The sequence below is a fragment of the Ambystoma mexicanum genome, chromosome 6q (assembly GCF_040938575.1).
Source record: "Ambystoma mexicanum isolate Mex_15411 chromosome 6q, UKY_AmexF1_1, whole genome shotgun sequence".
NCBI lineage: Eukaryota > Metazoa > Chordata > Amphibia > Caudata > Ambystomatidae > Ambystoma > Ambystoma mexicanum.
Window position 1 is genome coordinate 616,527,082 of NC_090937.1, and position 20,887 is coordinate 616,547,968.

General features: G+C 44.4%; 1 protein-coding gene across 2 annotated transcripts in view; it reads right to left on the minus strand.

The window, feature by feature from the left end:
• The window catches only part of LOC138516180 (uncharacterized), a 341,043-nt gene that overhangs the window by 97,859 nt on the left and 222,297 nt on the right, over positions 1-20,887 (minus strand). For both annotated transcript variants that reach the window (XM_069631112.1, XM_069631113.1), the window contains 2 exons: positions 11,518-11,614; positions 5,436-5,588 (listed from right to left, as the gene is read on the minus strand). In XM_069631112.1, coding sequence (XP_069487213.1) covers positions 5,436-5,588; positions 11,518-11,614 — 250 coding nt within the window. The remainder of the gene's footprint in view (positions 1-5,435; positions 5,589-11,517; positions 11,615-20,887) is intronic.

Sequence of the window (20,887 nt, forward strand, 5' to 3'; positions counted from 1 at the left end):
CTCACCTTAGGTAAGTGAACGCCGAGCTCTCCATCTGCCTCGGGGCAGGGTGCCGTAACCAGTTTCTTCACTGGATAAGGGTGCAGGCCTCTTGACCTCAGAGGACTGCTGTCCGTCGTTAACTGCACGAACGGTAAGTTCTGGGCACTTCAAATGTCTTAAAAGTCTTTTGTAATGATATCTCTTGTTTTGTAGGGTTCCGGCGATGGCGGATGGCGGGCTGATGGGAGTTGAGGATCAAACCCGCGTGAGGAATAGAAGCACCTGGAAGCACGTAAGTAAGCGCTTGTAGCCTGCTTCACGATGCGCACTAACTGTCCCTTTTATCTTGCAGGTACAAGTTCGGAGCTTTAGAGAAGCTGAAGGGTGCTGGAATACCCACTGGATTCGTCGTGGGAAGGAGTAATGGCACGTGAGTAATAAAGTTGCCCAATGTCTTTAAACGCACCTTCTTTTGTCTTTCAGATGCGGGATGCAGCGCCGAAGGCCTCCGGAGCGTGCGAAGAGCTGGTAAGCTTTTGTCTTTCAGATGCCGGAATGCAGTGCGAAGACCTCCGGAGCATGCGAAGAGTAGGTAAGCCTTTGTCTTTCAGATGCCGGAATACAGCGCGAGGCGTTGGTGACAGCCGATGGACCAGGTAAGAGATGCGCTGCCACTGAAGACCGTAGTGCTAACCTGTTCTTTCTTTGTCTTTACAGGTGCTGCTGAAGACTGGATTCCAGGATGGTAAGCCTTTGTTCCCTTAGGCCCAGGATCAGAAGCAGAAGACACGATGAGCGTTCTGCTGCAGAGAATGCAGAATAATGCAAAGCAAGATTCATCCATCGGGTGTGGTTTAAATAGCCTCCTGTAGTGCTTAGGTGTCTCCTTCCACAGCCACGCCTAAGAAAAGAGTTCCTGCTTTCCAGAAGAGTTCCAGTGTTCTGAACCTAGGGAGTGGCTCCTGCCCCACCCAACAGGAAAAGTAGTCCCAAACAGAAGAGGATCAGGGGTTCAACTGGCAGGTAAGTAAGCAGCATGGTCTGCTGCAGGTAAGTCCACCCAAGCATTATGAGCCCGGCGCTTCCAGTGCTGGGACTGGGCATCTTTATGAGCCTGGTGCCACTGGCGCCAGGACAGGGTCCAAAAGGTCCCAATTGGGACTGGCTGGCACTCGGAACCGGGGTTATGGGTCTGCTTCCAAGGGAGTCGGGCAAGTCCTGATCTTTTGGAAGCAGAGATCATGACAATGTTCTGATTTTGGATGCTTTGTACATATGGCACACAGGGGGCTGTTTCAATTACACCCTTAACACCCTTTGGTTTCCTATTCGACTTGTTGCGACTCAAATTAGGTAGTGAAGAAGATCATTTCCTTCTTTGTCTCTCTTCTTAATGTGTTTCACTCAGGTGTTTTATGTGCAGACTCGTTTAATAACAAGTATGCTTTCAGGAGAATTAAATTCTATTCCCTCTTGAGTTCCGTAGTAAAGTTAAGCGGTTCATTGAATTATACGTCATAGGTGGTCAAGGTACTTTTATCCTATGAGTATAAGGATGGCTTCAGGTAATCCTTTTCATTCACGGAACACCGTTCTTTTCATCATTATAAAATCAGGGTCTCTGATGTTCTGGAATTAGTTGAGTTCTCCGTTGTATACTTCATCGTCTCGTAAGTGCGTTGTTAAGCGGGATAAGATCTTCTAGATTTTATCCTGAAGCCCTTATCTCTGGAGCAAACTCTATTGCATTCCTTAAGTGTAGCCTGTGATCTCAAGAATTCTAATGAGTGATCACGACCATTAAGGAAGGCAGATGAATAGTTAGTCCTCTTTGAAGGCACAGCAAAGATCAAGAAACAAACGTCTTCAACCATTAGCAGATGGATCTGTCCTACATTCTTCACTGCAAATCTTTAAGCAGGGCCTCATTGCCAGGTTCAATTGAAAGAATAATCCACAATGAGGAATGGTGGAGTCATGGACAAGGACTAACAGTGTCTCTCTCAAAGACATCTTCAATGAAGTGGCCTCCATACATACTTTCATTCATTATTACATGCTGACCTTGGGTGGTTATCCTTCAACAGGTTTTGATTAATGACTTTAGGAAGGGATGCTTAGACTTACCTACACTAACAGTTGTTTCCATGATGTCATTCCTGGATTCTAATTGTAAGGCTAATTTGTTTTGCTGCTGGTTAAATCTTCAAAGAAGAAAGAAGGTGACAAGGAGATGGATTGGGAGGTATTGTGGTATTATGTGTCGCAATAAGCATTATTCCTAGACCTTCTGATTTACTCTAGTCCCACCTCTCGTCCCTGCCTCTGCTGTATCCACTGGCATTCTCAGCTGGAAGGAAACACACAAATGGGTTTGGAAGAGACAAGAATCAGATTAGAGATGTGCAACGTTCTTGATTTTAAGTAGAGCTATGCCAGGTGAGATCTGTCTTTAAAGTGAATCACCTTGAAAAAGCAAGGACTGTGATGAGTAAAGAGGACTAGAGGTACTAATGAACATCATGCATAATCTGACTTCACCTAATCCTTGGTATTCATGAATTCTAAAATCCTTGATCACAAAAACCTCTATGCACAATATGCTTGACCTGTATTTACAATGCGGTCTGCTCTTTGTGAGGTGGCTGTCTGGGCCATGCAACTGTCCAGGGAGGCAGCTTCTGGGTTGGGAAGGAACAAAGCACAAGATTGTAACGGTAGTGTGAGGAACCTGAGGGCATCCTCACTTCCTTTTCCCCAACATTCTCTACTCAGTGGGCCATTGCTCTTGGATCCCGACCCTGGGGCGGATATGTGAGGGAGGTTCACATGGGTAGGGGAGACATGGGGGATGGTAGGAAGATGTCCTTGGGTGAGACATGGTATCTCCCACTCCCATTCCATGATGAACCCTCAGTCCCAGCAGCATTTATGAGATATTGTGACCTTTTTCTCTTTTCTTCCTTCCAGAACAACACTCCGAAAACCCATCAATATAGGAACACAAGAAAGATGGTGAAGAAGAGGAAGTCCGCACACGATATATAGTGTACCATTTTTCTTGTCATAATCAACCTCTTACTTTCCCTGCTTTTATAGGCTGTTGTTAATCACTTCCCCTCATTTCCCCACATTCATACCATTACAGTACTGGGATGAGGAAGAGGAGACTAGGAGTGGTACACACTAACATGTCATTTCATCACTCTGGCACTGAGACGAGGAAGAGGCCCGATGACTGTTGTGAGGGTTAGGCATGTCCAGAGAGCTCTATTAACTATAGTCAGGCAATTGGACTTGAGGATGCACACTTGCATTGCGGGCCTGAAGGGAGAGAACCCCTGTGGAGATGGAGGCTGCCGAGGAGGGTCTTGTCTGGAAACCAGGATACCAGCAAGTTCCCTGGAGAGACTATTGCGCATAGGCCCAGGCCGGCTGTGAGAGGGGCACAGTGGTGGGAGCCTCCCTGATCGGGTGCTCGCAGCAGGAGCTGCGAGGGACAGAAGAAATCCAATTGCTGTAAGCTACCCGCAGCGTCCAGGGGAAGGGAGCAGAGCTGCTTGCAACCCACAGTAAAACCGGAGTGCGAGTGGGGATCGCGACACCACGGAAAAGTGTATGTGGAGCAGTAGATGAGGACAGCAGCCATCCGAAAGAGCCACCAGGGACCTGTGAGTGAATACAAGGAAACACTTGAATAGGGGTGCTCCTAACGGCTGGTACTGGGCAAAGTAATTGCCAAATGAACAAGTTGAGATGTGCACGATAATGTGAACCAAAATTGAAGTGTTATGTTGAACAATATGACTAAGATGAACTGTGAGCAAAAGAATAAGAATTAACAATTATTGGATGCCGAACTAAAAGAAAGCTTTTGACGAGCCTATAAAAGCTTTTGATAAGCCTGTGAACAGAAGACGAGTTTGTGTAAAGTACACATACAATATATTGAAAACAAAGAACAAATCTTATGAAATGCAGTGAAAAGCAAGTATTGAATGTTGCTGAAGAGTGTGGAAGTAATGTGGTGAAAGCACCACGGAGTGAACTGTATTAAAGAACACAGTGTGGCAAAGTCAAGAGACTGGCAAGGAAGAAAACACATTGTGGCAAAGCCAAAAGGCTTGCAAGGAGAAAGGCATGTGAATGTGAACCAGAACACAGGTGTAGTTACAAAAGAACACATGTGGGCAAGAAACTCGATAGTTACTGGCTGCATGACCTATAATGGGTGGACCATGTGGCCCAACAACTGCGACTAGATCGGGGATACCCTATCTGTGAAAGCCAAGAAAACATACAGAGAGCAAATCTGAGTTTATGAAAGACTTGGGTAAGGGCACCCTAAGCCCTGTGGATCTGTGTTGAACTTGGGGAAAGGAACCCTGAGATTTGGTGGAACTGTCTTGAACTTGGGGATGGGGAGCTGGAAAGTAAGCCCAGAGCTGGAAGAAGCTCATAACTTTATTTGGAACACTATGGGCTCATTACGAGGAAGGCGGTAGAGGGTTAATGGCGCTAGTAGAGCTGCCGGTGCCATTAACCCTCTACTGCCTCATTACGAGGTCTGCTTGCAGGTCCCGCTAAGGACGTCTTGTAAAACCAGGGGTCCTTAGCGGGACTCGCTAGCAGACCAGGATGCCAACAACGGGCCCGTCATTAACGGGCTCGTTGTTAGCATCATCCCCATTCTCATTGAGCCCTGTGGCGGCTCAAATGGGAATCGGGATGTACCGGGTCCGGGTCCCAGGAAAGGGAATTATTGGGCCCTCAAAGGTGAGAATGGCCTGGTAATTCCTCATTCCTGGATCCCGGACCCGGTACCCGGTATGGAGGTAGCCATGCCGCTAAAAGCGGCATGGCTACCTCCATACTCGTAATGAAGCCCTATTTCTTTTGATGCTGACATCCCTATATATTGTTTAGCTTTAGTTGTGAGGGCAAGTATACATTTTGGACACAGACAGACTTTTCAGTTGAACTCACTCAGACGTTCCTTAGTTTAGCATAGGGCAAGATAGGCCTTCAACCCTCCTGATATTTAAGTTAATAAAGTTATTTGTTTGAACGTTGAATCTGTTGTCTGTGTCTTGCTTCAAGATGCTCTCAAAGTAGGTGTAGAGTGCATACACAACATAATGTCGCAGCTGTGTAGGTGTCAACGTAGGAGAGATTTTCACCTTGGGTTCCCAAGTGTTATCATGTACAGCTCAAGCTTCACAGTCATTGTCGTTGAAGTCATACAAAGCCGCCAGTTGGAATACATGACATTGTTGGTAGTTACATATCCACAACTGCATATGTGAACATTTACTGGAGGCTAAACACATGAAAACAACACTCTTTGCACTCTTATCTAAATATTGTATATGCCACACTACTGATTACTAGCATAATGCCTAGTGCAGGGCCACAGTCCGTGAAGGCACATGTTATGTTCCGTTTCAAAGTACCTGTTTAATAGCTCGGTCATATTCCTCGGTGTGACAAGGAAGGTATCCTGGGTCCATCAGGGAAGCTTTGAGGAAGAAAAACCACATCAGTGCATTGCCAACAAGGAACGTCATATGAGTCTCCCAGAGAATGTAATAGGAGAGTGGGACAATCTGCACAATGACAAAAAAGGCAGTGTCAGAGCAAAGGAAATTAGTTACACACATAACGCATAAAATCAGATTACCAATGCTAGCTACATACCGTTACACTAAAAGTGATGCCAAAAGAAGAATTAACCAATTACACAAATCAATTTTCATAAAGAGCCAATTAACAAAGCTTTTTCCAGGAGTAAGTGTGACATACTGCTGAAAAAAGTAGCAAATTACTCATAGGTAAGTTATTAATTAGCCACAAAAGGACTTATGAGTGGGTCACAAAAAGAGTTTTGCCTTTTCAATTTGTTACACACAGATACATCACTTGCACAGGTCCTGCCTCCTTAAGGTGAATGAGATTCACCTAAAGGTATTTCCGATGAGTTCCCCAGCCTGGGTGCTGGCCTCCACTGCCTGCTGCAAGAGATGACCTAGCAGCATGGCTGCTGCAATTTTATTATAACATCCCCTGTTAGGCTCCCATTTCATTATGCTATCGGGGTAGGATGACAAACAGGTGGCAATATATACCCATGATCATACAGCGGGCTTACTGGGCAGTGGTCAGCATCTCACACATGTATGCATCTAGTAATAAGTTGTTCTTCAGAGGCATCGCCGGGTTCCAGAAGAAGCCTGGTAGGCGGCACCTTCTTATAGGATACTGAGTGCAATGGTCATCTCTAGCACAGCTCTTGGAAGCCAGCACCAAATAAAACCCATCATATGTAGGACATACATGTGTAGGACATACATCCTAAAACAGGACAGCTTGTAGAATGAGCATCTGAGTGCACTGTGAGAAACCGGAGGACGTTCTCACATCTACTCCCCTTGGATACTCTATGCAGGTGGCCAGGGAAGGGCCATCGTTTTTGGATCCCAAACCTGGCAGTTACAAGTGAGGGAGGATCACCTGGGTAAAGGGTCTTTGGGGATTGGATGTGGGAAATCCCTGTTTCAGAGCTTGTTATGGGATATTATTCCCCATGCTCCCTTGTCCAGGAGACGAACAGGAGATATTATTCACCACGGCATATGAGAAAGAGGAGAAGAACAATTGGGAATGAGGTACGTTGTGATAGACCACAGTATCCCCCTTATCCTCATAAAAACCCACCTAACATTTCTTCAACCTTTTTGGGTCATTGTACGGAAGTTTCCCTTTAGTTCTCTCCTGTGTTATCTAATGGTACTGAGATGAGGAAAGAAGAATTAAGTGTTAGAAACATTACACATTCTTCACATTCCAGTACTGATATGAGGAAGAAACACTTGAGAGTTAGGACCATTACACAATTTCCCCACTTTAGTACTGAGACGGGGAAGATGCAACTGAGAGTAATAGACACCATTTACTCTCACCATTCTGGTACTGGGACGAAGAAGATGAAGGAAGGTCAAACATGTCCCTATAATCAGAACCAGGCAACCTTAATTAACAAGGAAGACCTGCAGTGCATTACAGGACTGAAGGTGTATAAGAAGTGGACTGCAGAGACACGAAGGAAAGAGAGAAGTGGAAACAGGGGAGCAGGACGACACAGCAGGAGGAGCCACGCGAGAATACCAGAGACCGAAACGCCACTCCAGAGCCCAGAAGTCCTGCTGGTGGGACACGGCATGGAAAATGCCCCTCTCAAGGGAAGGCGGCCAGCAGAAGCTGTTGGGAAGAGGAGGCAAAGCTGCGCACAAGAGCCGGAGGAGGTGGAATAACACACCCGTCGAACAGGCTTTCCTTGCTGGGGGAAAGCCGCACAGGAAGGAGCTGCTGACGCAGGTAAGTGTCAGAGACACCAGAAACACTTGAGCGCTCCAAAGGAACGTGCTTAACATAGCGGTCCCTGAAAACTGGCAAAGTTGATACTATTGAATACTAAACTGAATGAAATTGGCAAAGCTGCCCAGGAATTAACTGAAACCGGCAAAGTTGCATTTTTTGAACACCGAATTGAAGGGCGAACTAAATAAAACAAACAAGCCTATGTTTATTGAATACTGAACTCAATGAAACAGGCTAAGTTGTCTTGATTGAAGGCCGAATTGAATGAACAAGCAAGGCTGCATTTACCAATTGCTGAACCGAATGCAACGAATGAAACAAGCAAAGTTGTACTTACTGCTGAACTGAATGAAATAAGCCACATTGCCCTTGTTGACTACTAAATTGAATGAAACCAGCAAATTTACACTTATTGAACAGTGAAATTGAAGAAACTCAGCAAAGACACATTTATTGAATACCAAACTGAATGAAATATGTAAAACATGCACCTATTGAATATCCAATTTAAAGGAAAGCCAAAAGACTATCCATTTTGAATATTGAATGATATAAAATAGTACAACTACTATTATTAAATAATGACCTGAACACAAATGTGAAATTACACTCAATAAAAGGTTCTGAGTGCAAAGTTGGAGTCTAAGTCAAGAAACCACTTGTTGGGATGAATATTGAATTACTCATGACCTGTAATGGGTAGATCGTGTGATTCATTAACTGCACCCAGACCAGGGAACTATTACCTGTTGAATTGAAACCTGCTGAAAGTGAATGCAAGTATGCTGGTTGCGTGACCTGTAATGGCCAGACCGTGTGGTCTAACAAATGCACCAAGACCAAAGATCCATACATGCCAACAGGAAAGTTTGCTGTTGTGTTGAACAGGAAAGCTATCATTGTTCCATATACTGTTTGGTGAGAAGAACCCTGAACTGTAAAGAATTGTTTAATCGTTGTCTAAAGAACCAAGCCTCCTTCTCTAATTGACCTACATCATTAGCGCTCGTGGTTGACCCTTTAATGATCACAAGGGTGCATGAACATAACTTGATGAGATGATTGATAGATCATTTTTCCCTCCTTTCCCCACAGTTCATCTAATCATAGGCCATAATTGGTCTCTACTGGACTCCACTTAACCGGCGCAAGTGGAGTGCTCTACCGTGTTACACAAGTATCCACACAGTAAGCCTGTCCCCCACCCCCCGGACAGGGTTTTCCTCAATTGTGACAATAGCAATAATAGCTTGTTTTGTATTTATAAATAAGATACCCGAATGGTGACTCTGTGACTGAACACACCATTTTTGTATATTACTTTACAGACCCATATAGGATCAACCATTTGTTGTCTCCACACTTGCTCCGTCCTGATGAAGGCCACCCAATTACTGGCACCATAACACACCACAAGTGGCCGAAACACACCTGTGTCGACAATTCCTCTCACAGTGTTTAACATCAACATTGTAATTTTTTAGCTGCTTGAATCAGCATATTTTGAAATTTGTATGGTCCACAATACAATGGGAACCATTGTTTTTGTTTATCTGCACAATATGTCTTGTAAAAGTTGTTCTTGATGTCTAGCACTGTATGTGCATCGGTCCATGTGTTTATTTGAGCAATGCTCACATGTCTGATATGTCTCATTTCTTGTATAGTTAGGATTACGTTTAATATGTCATGTTAAGAAACTCTGCATGAGTAAAGCATTTTTTGCTAACGCTTGTCTGTTTCACCAGAGTTTTTTTGTCCATTCGGGACGCCCTGATCATTTGTATACTTCATTATTTGTACTTACCTTGTACTTACCTGGGCAGATCAGGGAATTGCCAGGAGTCCTAAAGTGTGTACTACTTTTGATTTTAAGCTATATTCTAGTAAGATGGTATATCAAAGAAATCTCATTTCCAGTGTATAATGTCTCCATAAACCATCTTCCGTACTATATAAATGATCCCTGAGCCAATAATGCTTCAGCTTTTAGAGACGGTAGTGCCCTACATGAACAATTTAAATGCTTAGCCGTCTCGAAAGAATCAGACTTATACAATCTGCAATGCCTTTTATTCCTGTCAATAAAACTTCTTGCTCCAATAACATCTGTGTCAACTATGTTGAATTTCACTTGCATGTAACTTGCATGTATTCCAGTATGATGTAAGCCCCGGGGGGAATTCTTTAGTGTACAATGCAAGTTGTTGTGAAAGGCAAGACCGTTGATGTTATCTTGACTAATACGTTTTTCTGCAACATTTATCCAATTTTGTTCTTTGTCTTGACCAATAGCTTTTCAAATAATGTTTTGAATTTAGACGTTGTAATAGTTGGAGGATTGAGATTCAGTCAGGAGCACAGAACCTACCTTAAATGACGATCTTACCAGAGGTAGTTATTTTAGAGATGCTTTCCATTTTAGTGGCTTCAGCTACCTTTAAGAACAACATTGTTGACTGCATTAATCAATTATCAGTAGTAAAACAGCCATCGTAGTTTAGCAATAGTCAATACGGAACAAATATCCAATTCACAGAGGGTGAATTCTACTGGTAGTCATGTAGGCAGGTTCAAGAGGGTCTTAACACAAAACCCCTCCAATTATCCCCAAACTTTAATTCCATATCTCATTTTGGGAATAATTTTCATCTTATAGTTTGTCGCGAGTGATGTCAAGGAATACCCAGCATGCTGAGTTAAGAATTTTGTAATGGCAACGGCTAGCTGTCATGCTTCTTATCCAACTTTAGCCAGTTGGCCAGACCCCTTCAATCGTGATCAATGGTTACACCTATACAGTTAGAAGATGCCACACATTCAATAGTCTCTCTGTTCAAATGCCAATAACAGGGCCTGTGCATTTTCTTCCCAAGTAGGAAGATCATAGACTTGGTCTTGGAGATATTTATTGTTAAATCAAACATTTTCGTGTAAGCCAGTTGGTTTAATTGGGCTTACAGACAGGGTAGTAAAAGTTCACAAAGATCACCAGTTTAGCCAAGCCAAGGGATACGTTGGTTGCCCATTTTAGGACAGTAGGATAATGGTGACACTAAGTCAGCCATATATAAGTTGAAAAGTAGTAGGGCGAGTATAAATCTCTGCTTTAACCCACTGTGATTGAGCAACAAGTCTGTCAAAGAATCCTTAAGGTCAGGACGAACCTGCCCCCTGGTGTTTTGATGCAATGAACGGTTGGGGTCAGCTCTTGGATCCCTTTTATGGACAGGAACGACAATGCTGCAGGTCGATGTTTTGGGTATAGTTCCCGTAATACCAATGACAAGAAAAACCTGATAAAGAATCTTGCCCCAAAGATTGGGGTTCAAATTCATCAGGACATTGCATGTACCATATGGGCAAGGTGCTCTAGAAACCTTAGAGTTCTTAATAAATGCAATGATATCACATCAATTAGATTTGAGTACCCAATTATCTGTACCCTGATCATCATTTACAAGGAACATTGGTTCTCTTATAACAATTTCTTTAATGTAGGTTTCACAGGCTTCCTTGGAGAAGAGTGTGCAGTGTGCAGAGAGTGCTTCCTGACTCCTGCATACGCGCGGTGGAGCCGGAGCGCCTCCATCATGCTGTATCTCAGGCTCTGGGTGTTCAGGGAGGTCCAAGCGCACCCTTACGCATTCAGAGCTGCAGTATTCAAGCCTGCATTCCCATTGGGCCATGCAAGTCTAAGGAAGCAAAAAGCCCCCGGCTTTTAATTGCCCAAAGGGCAGGGACACTGGGGTAATACTGAACCGTCAAATGGAAGCCACGTTTCCCTTTGACAGTTCATTTAAAGTGAAGCACATGAGTGCTCCCTCAGCTGCTTGCTGCAGTTGCACTCAGTGTTTTCATTGGGCTGACTTGACTTTGCGCATCCATAATGAGTCGCGGGTCGACGGCCCATCACCCATTTTGGACAAGCCACCCCTGCTTTACAGGCAGAAAAGCAAACCTATATCTAAAAGGTAAATCAAGTTGCAAATGTTTTTCAATGGAACGTATTCCCTGGGCTCTGGCAGTTTTTAAACACAACACTCTAGAATTCAAAGCTTCTATCAACCTATCCCAATTCTGACGTCTGCTCTCTAAAGAGGGAACATTTGGCATTATCACTGCATTTTGTTGTTGCAAAACATTTATTTTCCATACCTGATAAAAATAGGTTGGGTAGCCCCACAAAAATAGATTTCCATAAAAGAAAAGAATGGGTGCCTTTGATCTTGTCGGTCGGCCACTAATCCAGGCCCTAAAACAAGAGAAGAAAACGTTCAGAAATCATTGTTATGAGAAGCTGGGGCATGCTATGAAATGCAACGCAGTTTATTTTTTTATTAAAAGGAAGTATCACAGCACGTTCAGAAATAAGACTTTTGTCTATGTTCTCTTTTGTAAAATTAGAGTTACCTTTATTGGCAAGAGCACTATTAGGTTAAATGGAGGTGGAGCACCCACAGATACATTCTGTTGTGATTGCTAGACTTATTTTATGTTAACAATCTTTCTGCATCATCTCTGCAGTGTTTGTCTAAAATCGCAGTGCCTTGTCCAGATATTAACACAATAACAATGGTTGAGGGTGGAGTGTGGTGCTGTTACTAGCCTAAGAACCTAAAACCCTCGTCTGCATGGTCCTTACGTCCTATTTTAACAGCATCTGTGGTCTGGCGGAGACGGCGCAGAAGGGGGGTGGCGAGGGAGAATACATGGCAAAGATATTTTCTGCCTCATTACACGTTCGGCGAGGTGGTAAAAAGTGGTGGTAATTCCATTACCACCACTACTTGGGTGGTAATGTAATTACTGCCACTTTTATCACACCGCAGAATTCAGAGTTTGACCTTAAAGGGAAGGATGTACCTCCAGCAAAATGCTGAAGGCATGTCTGACACTTTAAACCCAACATTCAGTGGATTTACCATGTGGTAAATCCTAAAGAAATCCTGTGGTCTCCAAAAATGGGGATTTACAACGCCTTACTGCCACATGCAATCTGGTGGTAATTCTGCAATGTTTTGCATAATTACCGCAAAGCTATTGCCAAACTCTGAATGATGCCCTTTCACTTTTTTCTTCATTTTTAGTTTTGGCTGAAAGATGGCAAAACCAGCCGTGCCAACGTATTTCTATGTAATAGGGTTTTGGAACTGAATAAGGATCCAGAGTCGTTTGTCTTCCTGTAGAGCATTAATCTAATGAAGTTTCCACACGAGTGCATCAGATAGACCATGATTGGGTGAAAATCATTCCATTCAAAGCACTATCTCGGGTCTGTACTGCCCTTCCCAGGCCCATACCTGAAAGCGGTGCACATTTTAACAATAATTGGGTGATTTATATAGCTATTCGTGCCGGATCCCTCCAGCTTCCTAACGCTGTAATAACTGCCTTCATTACTGTAACCCAACTGTAGTCTTCAGTTTATCGGCCTCAGGAAGATGAAGCGATGAATGGGACAGACTGGGGGATCAAGCACCCGATGACAGGCTTTGCTCTGTTTTTACACCTGAGCTCTCCACCTAGCATGTACTATCTTTCTCTGGCTGCCTTTTTGGTTTCTTGTTCTTTTTCTCATGGCTCCCAAATGCTCCCAGCTGAAGCGCAGAGTAGAGGAGGACCTAAGCCGTCATATTCCAAGGACAGATAATAACTGCACGACACTTCGTGTGGCAGCTCTCACCCCGTCCACAGAGCAGATGATCCTGCTTTTGAAACTAATCACAGACACTAGCTATGGTTTGGCCAAATGGTCCCTGCCCCAAACTATTGGACCGCAAACCACAGTTGAATCCCTAGAAAAGGTGGGAAATAAAAAAGTATTTTCCACGCTGGTGACATAAATTGATGGAAGGCCTGTTCAGAAGCAAGTTAGACTACTCTTTCCAAGATCCCTTTGAAATTGATCTAGACCTCTGGAGCGTAATATTAGCAGCAAATTAACTTTAAAGCAATTCTGAGCATGCATGCCTGGATCAGCTGCTACAGAAAGGATTGGATGAAGGCATTCTGAGCTGAACTGGGCATCATCCAAGAATGTACCTGGGTCAAAGTTCAACTAGGAGATGGCGGGGGTTATGAGACTCTTTTGATTCAATCATGCAATCACGTGCGCTTTCTATACTGTAGTACACATTTGGACCCTCACCCACATTTCTCATTGAAAAAAGCAGTCTCATGAGTGTTGTTAAGTGGTACTGGCCCACATTGGTGGATCCAGTCTGGTCAGGTGTCTTTAGTGTGGCATGGCATACTTTACTGGCCATCAAGGGTGAAGGCAGAATAATGAGTGGGCCTTTCCCACTCAGCACAGCCTGGGGAACCTGCGAATATTTCTAAATTAACACCTTGGAGGTACAAACTGGGGTGCTGACAGCAATGTATTTGTATGAAATAACAGGTTGTGGAAAAGGCATGAGCAGTTGTTTCATACCAAACATGGTCACCATGGAAACAGAGGGTGTGTCTCCCTGCGGAGTGTGCAGCTTCCGGTTGGAAGCAGAAGTGAGCTTGCTTAGATTGCCGGCTTGGATCATGGGATTCAGCCCAGGTTCTGAGCAATCTGATTGGCTGCCGCACCCGTTCCGGGTGATAATATCACATGTATAGGAGAAACACAGAGGTATTATGTGAAAGTTCCTTTGCACATTAAAATAATCATAAATGCAGTAACACGTATGAAAGAAAAGGTTATTTCCATAAAATGAGATATTAAATAAGTTTCTTTTTATAAATAATTTGTACCGTAATCCCATTGGGCAAATGGAACAAGCGTTGCTTTTTCTTTTTCATAAAAAAGGGAAAAAAACAAGAGAAACAGTAGGTACCAATTATAAAAAAAAGCTAAATGCAGCAGCAACATGCATTTTTAAATGAAAGTGATCAGTATTTTCCAATCTATTAGAGTACACAGCAGCGACTATTCAGGCTATCATAAACCTTAGTCCAATGGGCTGGGAGAGCGCCCATCTGCTGGGATTTCGGGTGGATTATTCCATCCAACAATCTTTATGTTCTATGCTATGCTGTTTTGGCTTACTGTTCATGGAAATAAAAGTAGTACATTACCAAAGTCCTGATATAATGACAACAAACAACCTTTCCTCGCCACCTACCTTATTCAAGGATTTGACAGAGGCAAACATGAGGCCTGGGAACCGAAAAAAGAGTGAGGCTGATACTCACATAGCTCTGGTTTGTTACTTTTTGCAGCAACCTGTTTCCGGTGGCAGAGTGAGCCTTCTGCCCCGTTGCTAAAGAATTGAGGGCGCATTGCCATGTGCACTCAGTCACCCTGTGCGTACCTGGTCTCATGGAACAAACTCACTAAATTGGCAGAAGTAAATGTTTGGTCTCCCCCCACATGTAAAATACCTGTGTAAATCTAGTCATGTAGATAAAACACTGCAAACATTTCTCAAACATATTCTGAAATAGAGCTCTCAACTCATGCTCTGCCAGTACTAGCGTCTTAGCACGTCATTGTGTACTCCCATACACATGTAATGAACAGGTGTGGACTGGGAACCAAAAGAGGACCTGGAAATAATGTTCCAAGTGGCCCCATTACACAATTTCAGCAAGCCCAACCCTTTTCTAATGGGAACATTTGGAAATACCACACAAAAGAGGGGTATTACCCAAATTGACCTTTTACAATTGACCTTTTGTACAATTGACCTAATTATGGTGGTCCTAATTGACCTTCTGCACAATTGACCTTTATATTATTTTAGTTATTTTATATAAGTATTGGGTTGGTTTTGGATTAAAAATAATATAAGGGGATTGGGTGAGGGATTGCGGGGGGGTTTTGGATTGGGAGGGTTTCCCCCCGCATATATGTCCTAATTGACCTTCTAAATTAGGTCAATTCTCCTGAGGTCAATTGCGAAAAGGTCAATTAGTCTACAACCAAAAGAGGCCCAGGGTGCAGAGGCCTACCAGGAAATCTCCAGAGTTCCTTATAGACCAGTCCACCCCTGGCAATGAATGGCTACAAGTATCAGAATGGAATTTGAGAGTAAAATCCAAGAATGCTTCATTATTTCACTCCTGACGTGAGAATCTGATAACTTGTGAGCTCTGTAAACTGTCTCATTTTTCTTACTGCTTGTACTACCATTAAACCCCCTTTGTGTTAAGCCACCTTATTGGAGTCACTGCTGGGCACAGGCATGCAGCTTGATGTTATGCAAATATGGACAGAACGTGTTCCAGAGCAAATTGAAGCCTGTCTTCTCTGTTCATTATGAGAAGGGTGCTTGCATTTCATGGTCCCCATGGATTCCAATCAGGCTGTTGCATAACCGTGTTTCCACCACACATACTGAACAAAGCCAATTATGCAGGATTCAGCCTGGTGCTTCATTAGCTTGGGAATGCATTCCACCCAGACACAGAAGAAACTAAGTCCAGATCCCCAGATATTTTTGCATCGCGATATTTTTGCGGCGGAATTAACACATGGAACCCAGATGGTATCACTACATAACATCCCCAACAAAAATATCGCCGTAGATCTGGCCGTTTGGTTCGCCATAGGCGATATTTTTGTTGGGGATATTATGTGGGAGCAGGGGTTGCGGGGGTGTCCCCCGCACATTAAAAAATGATGCAGGGGTTGCGGGGGTGTCTCCCGGAGGGCCCATGTGAGAATATTGCGCCAAAAATATGGCGATATTTTTGCAGCACAATATTTTTCCGGCGGAATTAACACATGGAACCGTCCAGATAGAATACCCAGAGGGGCAAAATAAAATCAGTGGGGCTGTTCCCTGCCAATCACAGTACTTCCCCATCCTAAGGACCTCCCTCTGCCTTCAAGCTCTTGAGTACCCGGACCTTCTGGCATTGAAGGCCCAAACTGTAGGCCGTTCTGACACAACATCTAGTGTCAGAGAACACCCTATGGAGCCATCGGCTTAGTGGCCACACATTCTGGCACTGGACAGCATAGCAAAACTGGATAGCTGATGCGATACTGGGATAGCATGCGGGAATGCCAGTCAAAGCATTAGGGGTGGGATGGAAACATTTGGTGGGCAGTGGGTGCTCACATTTCGCAGACCTTCCAATAAGTATGGCACAAAATGAAGGTCCATCAAAGGAATTCCCAGTTAAACCATCCAAGTCAGCTTTTCTAATGACCAGTCAGGATCCTCTGGGGCTGATTTTGAGGCCCTCGCATCCATGTGCTATGCTTTGTCAATATGGTGACAGCACTGCAATTCTGCAGCACTACTTTGTTAATGGCATGCTTTGCGTATGAAATTAGCAGCCTGGCAGCTCAGCACAGGGGATGAGTCATAACTAAGAGCGCTAGCATTTTTTCGGGCATAGCGCCCATTATGCCCTAGGAAAAGCAGATGTGCAGAGCCGGGACTACCCTGGCCTGTATAGGCTTCCTAACAAAACGTGAAGCTTTCAAAGATAAACATAACATTTTTGCGTGGATTTTGGCCAGGCATGGAGTTGAACTACCAAGCCCTGATAGAACCACCTTCCAAGCGTAAATAACATGCTTTGCAAATCACTAAGTTATTGACTTTGCAACCGATCCGCAAACAACAAAAGCACACAGCCCCGCTTTGGAAAACACGAGTGATTCGTATCTGTGCACATTTGCATTGCTTCCCTTGCACTGTCACAGCCCAGGGCTCTAGGCCATACTGGCGTGACATGCTGCCACAAGACACGTTGCCAATGGGGTACACCTGCATGGCACTGGTGCACACAGGTCTCAAGCCACTCCGCCCACCAGAGAGCACACAAGTCAACCAGCTACTCAAAGAGCACTTCACCCAAAGGACACACTCCCTGCCACTGAGTGCAGGCGCACCCTCTGATCAGGCTCCGACTGGCCAATAGGGCAATTCCCAAACCCAAAACGCAAAATGCTACTGGCGCCCGTTTTTTTGGTCAAAGTGGGCCACGTTTTTGGGTAGCGGGGGCCAGTTTGATGAGTTACTTCACTAGGCGGCTAGTAGTTTTGCCCATACTTGCCGAATAAATTATTCTTGAAATTGCAACGCATTTTATCCAAAAACTCCCCCTACACTATTCAGTCTGTCACAATTAAGGAATGAATAGTTATTTGCAGCTGTGGGCCACTTTTTCATTGGTGTCCGAGAAAATGGAATGCCCCAGTTCAACCCCTCCTTTGATAGTGAGCATTCTGAATCGGGACCTACTAACCACAGGTCACTCTGCAAGACGCATGGAACGCTACATATGCAAATCACACTGACCAACTCGTGACACGTTGTTCACAAGACGCTGGAAGAAACACTGCGCGCTCTGCATCCACACGTCCAACGGCCTGCTCCAGAAGTCATACATTGCCACACATAGTAGCTACAGGTTCTGCTGCTTGTAAGGGGAGGGGGTGACATTTACAAGTCACACTTCCCAGACACTGCACGTGGAGCTCCCGCCACTGTTCACAAGGCACTCTGTATCCAGAGGAGAGCAGAACACCACACTGCCTGCCACAATGATGCTCTCACAAAAGCACTCACAATGTGTCCAAGCATAGAGGTGGAGGAGCATTTGTATTTTCTTGGTCTGTTCACACACCAGAAAAATAACTCTATGCGCTCTGTCTAAACATGTGTATTCATCACAGGTGATTCTGGGCATGCAGTATAACTTTTGAGTACCGTTAAAATATCTATTTCAAAGGTTACACATTATTTATACATGTACGGGACTTGTGTACGTCCCCTAACTGAACGGCAGTGTGCTGTACATCAGTAAAATATGGGGGTACACTTTTTTCACTGCTGGAGCGTGACCCAGGATATTGCTGGGGATGCCACGTCATCTCACTATGATTTGTTTCTGGTGTATCCGTAAAATAAACTAAGCAAAATGAACAGGGCATTTTGTATTGCTCTGATGTTCAATAAAGATACAGGTGAAAGATTCCAATAACACAAACACCTAACTGAGCTACAATCACAGCACACATGCCCCATCAAAATCAGGGCCTCAGTTACAAAATAAAACATCTTTATTCTTCTAGTTTCAAATTTAGTAGCATTTGGTGTGTCGGGAGGATAGCTCAGGGGCAGCGTGCTCGCCTGAGAAGCAAGACGACACTGAGCAACACAATGATACGGTATGATATGATATAAATAACATATCATATCATACCAGAACACTAGAGAAAGGTACATGCCCACTGGTACATCCTCACTGCAACCAGTCTGCACCTGTCCATCACTGAACAACTGAACACGCATCAGAGCTTAGAAGCAGCAGCAGCAGCACTCACTTAACATGTATGACAGCCCCAAGCACCTCTCAGAAGCATCATGCAGCATCAGGTATGCAAACTAGAAGAGTGACAGCTCAAAAACAGAAAGCCAGAAAACGGGGAGGGAGTATGGAGAGCATGGAGGAGACATAGAAAAGCAGCCAATTAGATAAAGGGGCTGTCTACGGGAATGGACAAGCACAAAGTGGACAGCAGAAAGGGACTACACAGAGGCAGAGGAAAGGAAAGTAGAAGCAGTAAGACACCAAGTGAGACACCTCAGTAGAGAAGAACCAGGTACTGAAAAGAGTTAAAGAAGAAGTGAGCTAAGGAAAGTCAAGACTTCAAGGCCTGTGCAGAGGGGCAATAGAAGACAAAAAGACAGACAGCCAATTCGTTGTGGTTCCCTGAGGAGAGTGAGTTGGACGCCCGGAAAGTGAAGGGAGAGGGGGAGCAGCTAAAAGATGGGAACTGATGGAGTGAGAAGGATGTTGAGCTAGGAGATGATGGAGAGGAGAGAACTATTGTGGCACAGCCAAAGGGAGAGAGGAACAGAGAAAGAAACAGTGGGGATGGAGGAGGGGGACATGATGCAGGGGTACAATAGTGAATCAGAAGTGATGAGGAAAGTATCAGAGGGAGTAGCAGAGTTGACGCAAGAGAATTGAGATTGGAACGAAAGGGTAGAGGATTCTAGGGAGGGCAGATGAGGAGATAGAATGCACCCAGAAAGAGTGCCTTCCTGGCTGCATGGAAAATAACCTCTGACACTGGAAGTGCACAAAAAGAAAAGAATCTGTAACCCATGGAATGGGAGAAACTCAAGAGAGAATTTGGGGAAGAGAAAGAGGATCAAAGTAAAGGGACACCTTGGAAAATGTTACGGCAGGAAAAGGAAAATGCCTAAAGACCATGAGACTCAACACCTTCTAGAAAGGAGAAGGGACAGACAGTGACCAGGGAATCCAGAGAAGTGGTTAAACCCCAGGGCCAGTCCGGGGAACCAATAGCAACTGATGAAGCAGTGACCGTACCTGACCACAGTGTGAAGATTCAGAAGGCTTGAATAAGGAAAAGGAGCAGACGCTGTTGTCTGACCCTGCCACGCACAGCGACCACCGTAGGCATACCCGTCGTGGAATCACTGGTACCGTTAACAACGCTGCCGCTGCCTCCATGTCCCCATTCCCATAGAAACCTATCGGACTCTATGGGAATGGGGAACAATATTTTACCAGCGCCTGACTTTCCGGACCACCAGGGTTTTAATCTCCTGGCGGCACCGGGAAGTCAGGTGCCGGTAAATATTTACGGGTCTGGCGGCAACCCGCCGGTAGCACCGGCATAGTTACCGCCGGACCCGTAATAAGCCCCATTGTCTTCTAACAGTGGCATTATTGGGCACAGCCACTAATATGAGTGTGTTGTTACAGTCAACAGGGTGTGTTCTTTCAGTTGAAATGCTAACATATACTAACACAGGAAGCACAAACCTGTCATTTTACGCTTTCTATAATGGCATTATGTGCCACAGCCTACTTGACTGTGCTCTTGCAGTATCAATATTGCCATTATTGGGTACAGTCAACATGAGGGTGTTCTTACAAGGGCAACACTGATGTTATTGGGCCCAGCTAATATAGGTATGTTCTTACAGTAGCAATACTGGCATATATTGTGACAACCAGCATGTAAATGGACTCTTACAGCACTGGCATTGTTGCGCATTGTTGCGCACAGCAAAGTTGTTGAGCTCTTACATCGACAATACTGGCACATATTGGCACAGCTAGCATTAACATGTCTTCTTACATGAGCAACATGCTGGAAAATATTGTGGGCCAGGTCTTCGGCTCCTGCTTTCTGTTGGTGACTGTCCATTTAATTAATGAATCTATTATAACGTGCTTAATACCGGAGACCATTCTCTAAGTGCAGGACCGGGACTGGGATTCATACCTATGTTGCTCTGTGCTGTCTTGCTTCCAGCACAAACGTGTCGCCCCTGAGCTATGCTTCTGGGACATTTATTGGGTTTTTTGTTATTTGTTACCCTACAGAACCGTTTGTAAACTGTATGGCTTTTTACCACATTTTTCACAAAGGGTGCACTGTAAAATGAACCATTTCAACACATTATTAATAAAAAAGGTTTTGGTAAGAAAACTCAGAAGTGCCACCTTTGTGTTGTTGCGGTGCCCTCTCTTTGCTTTGTTATTTTCACTTATTAGTGGGACTATTCACACCCCTCCACCGAAAAAAGTC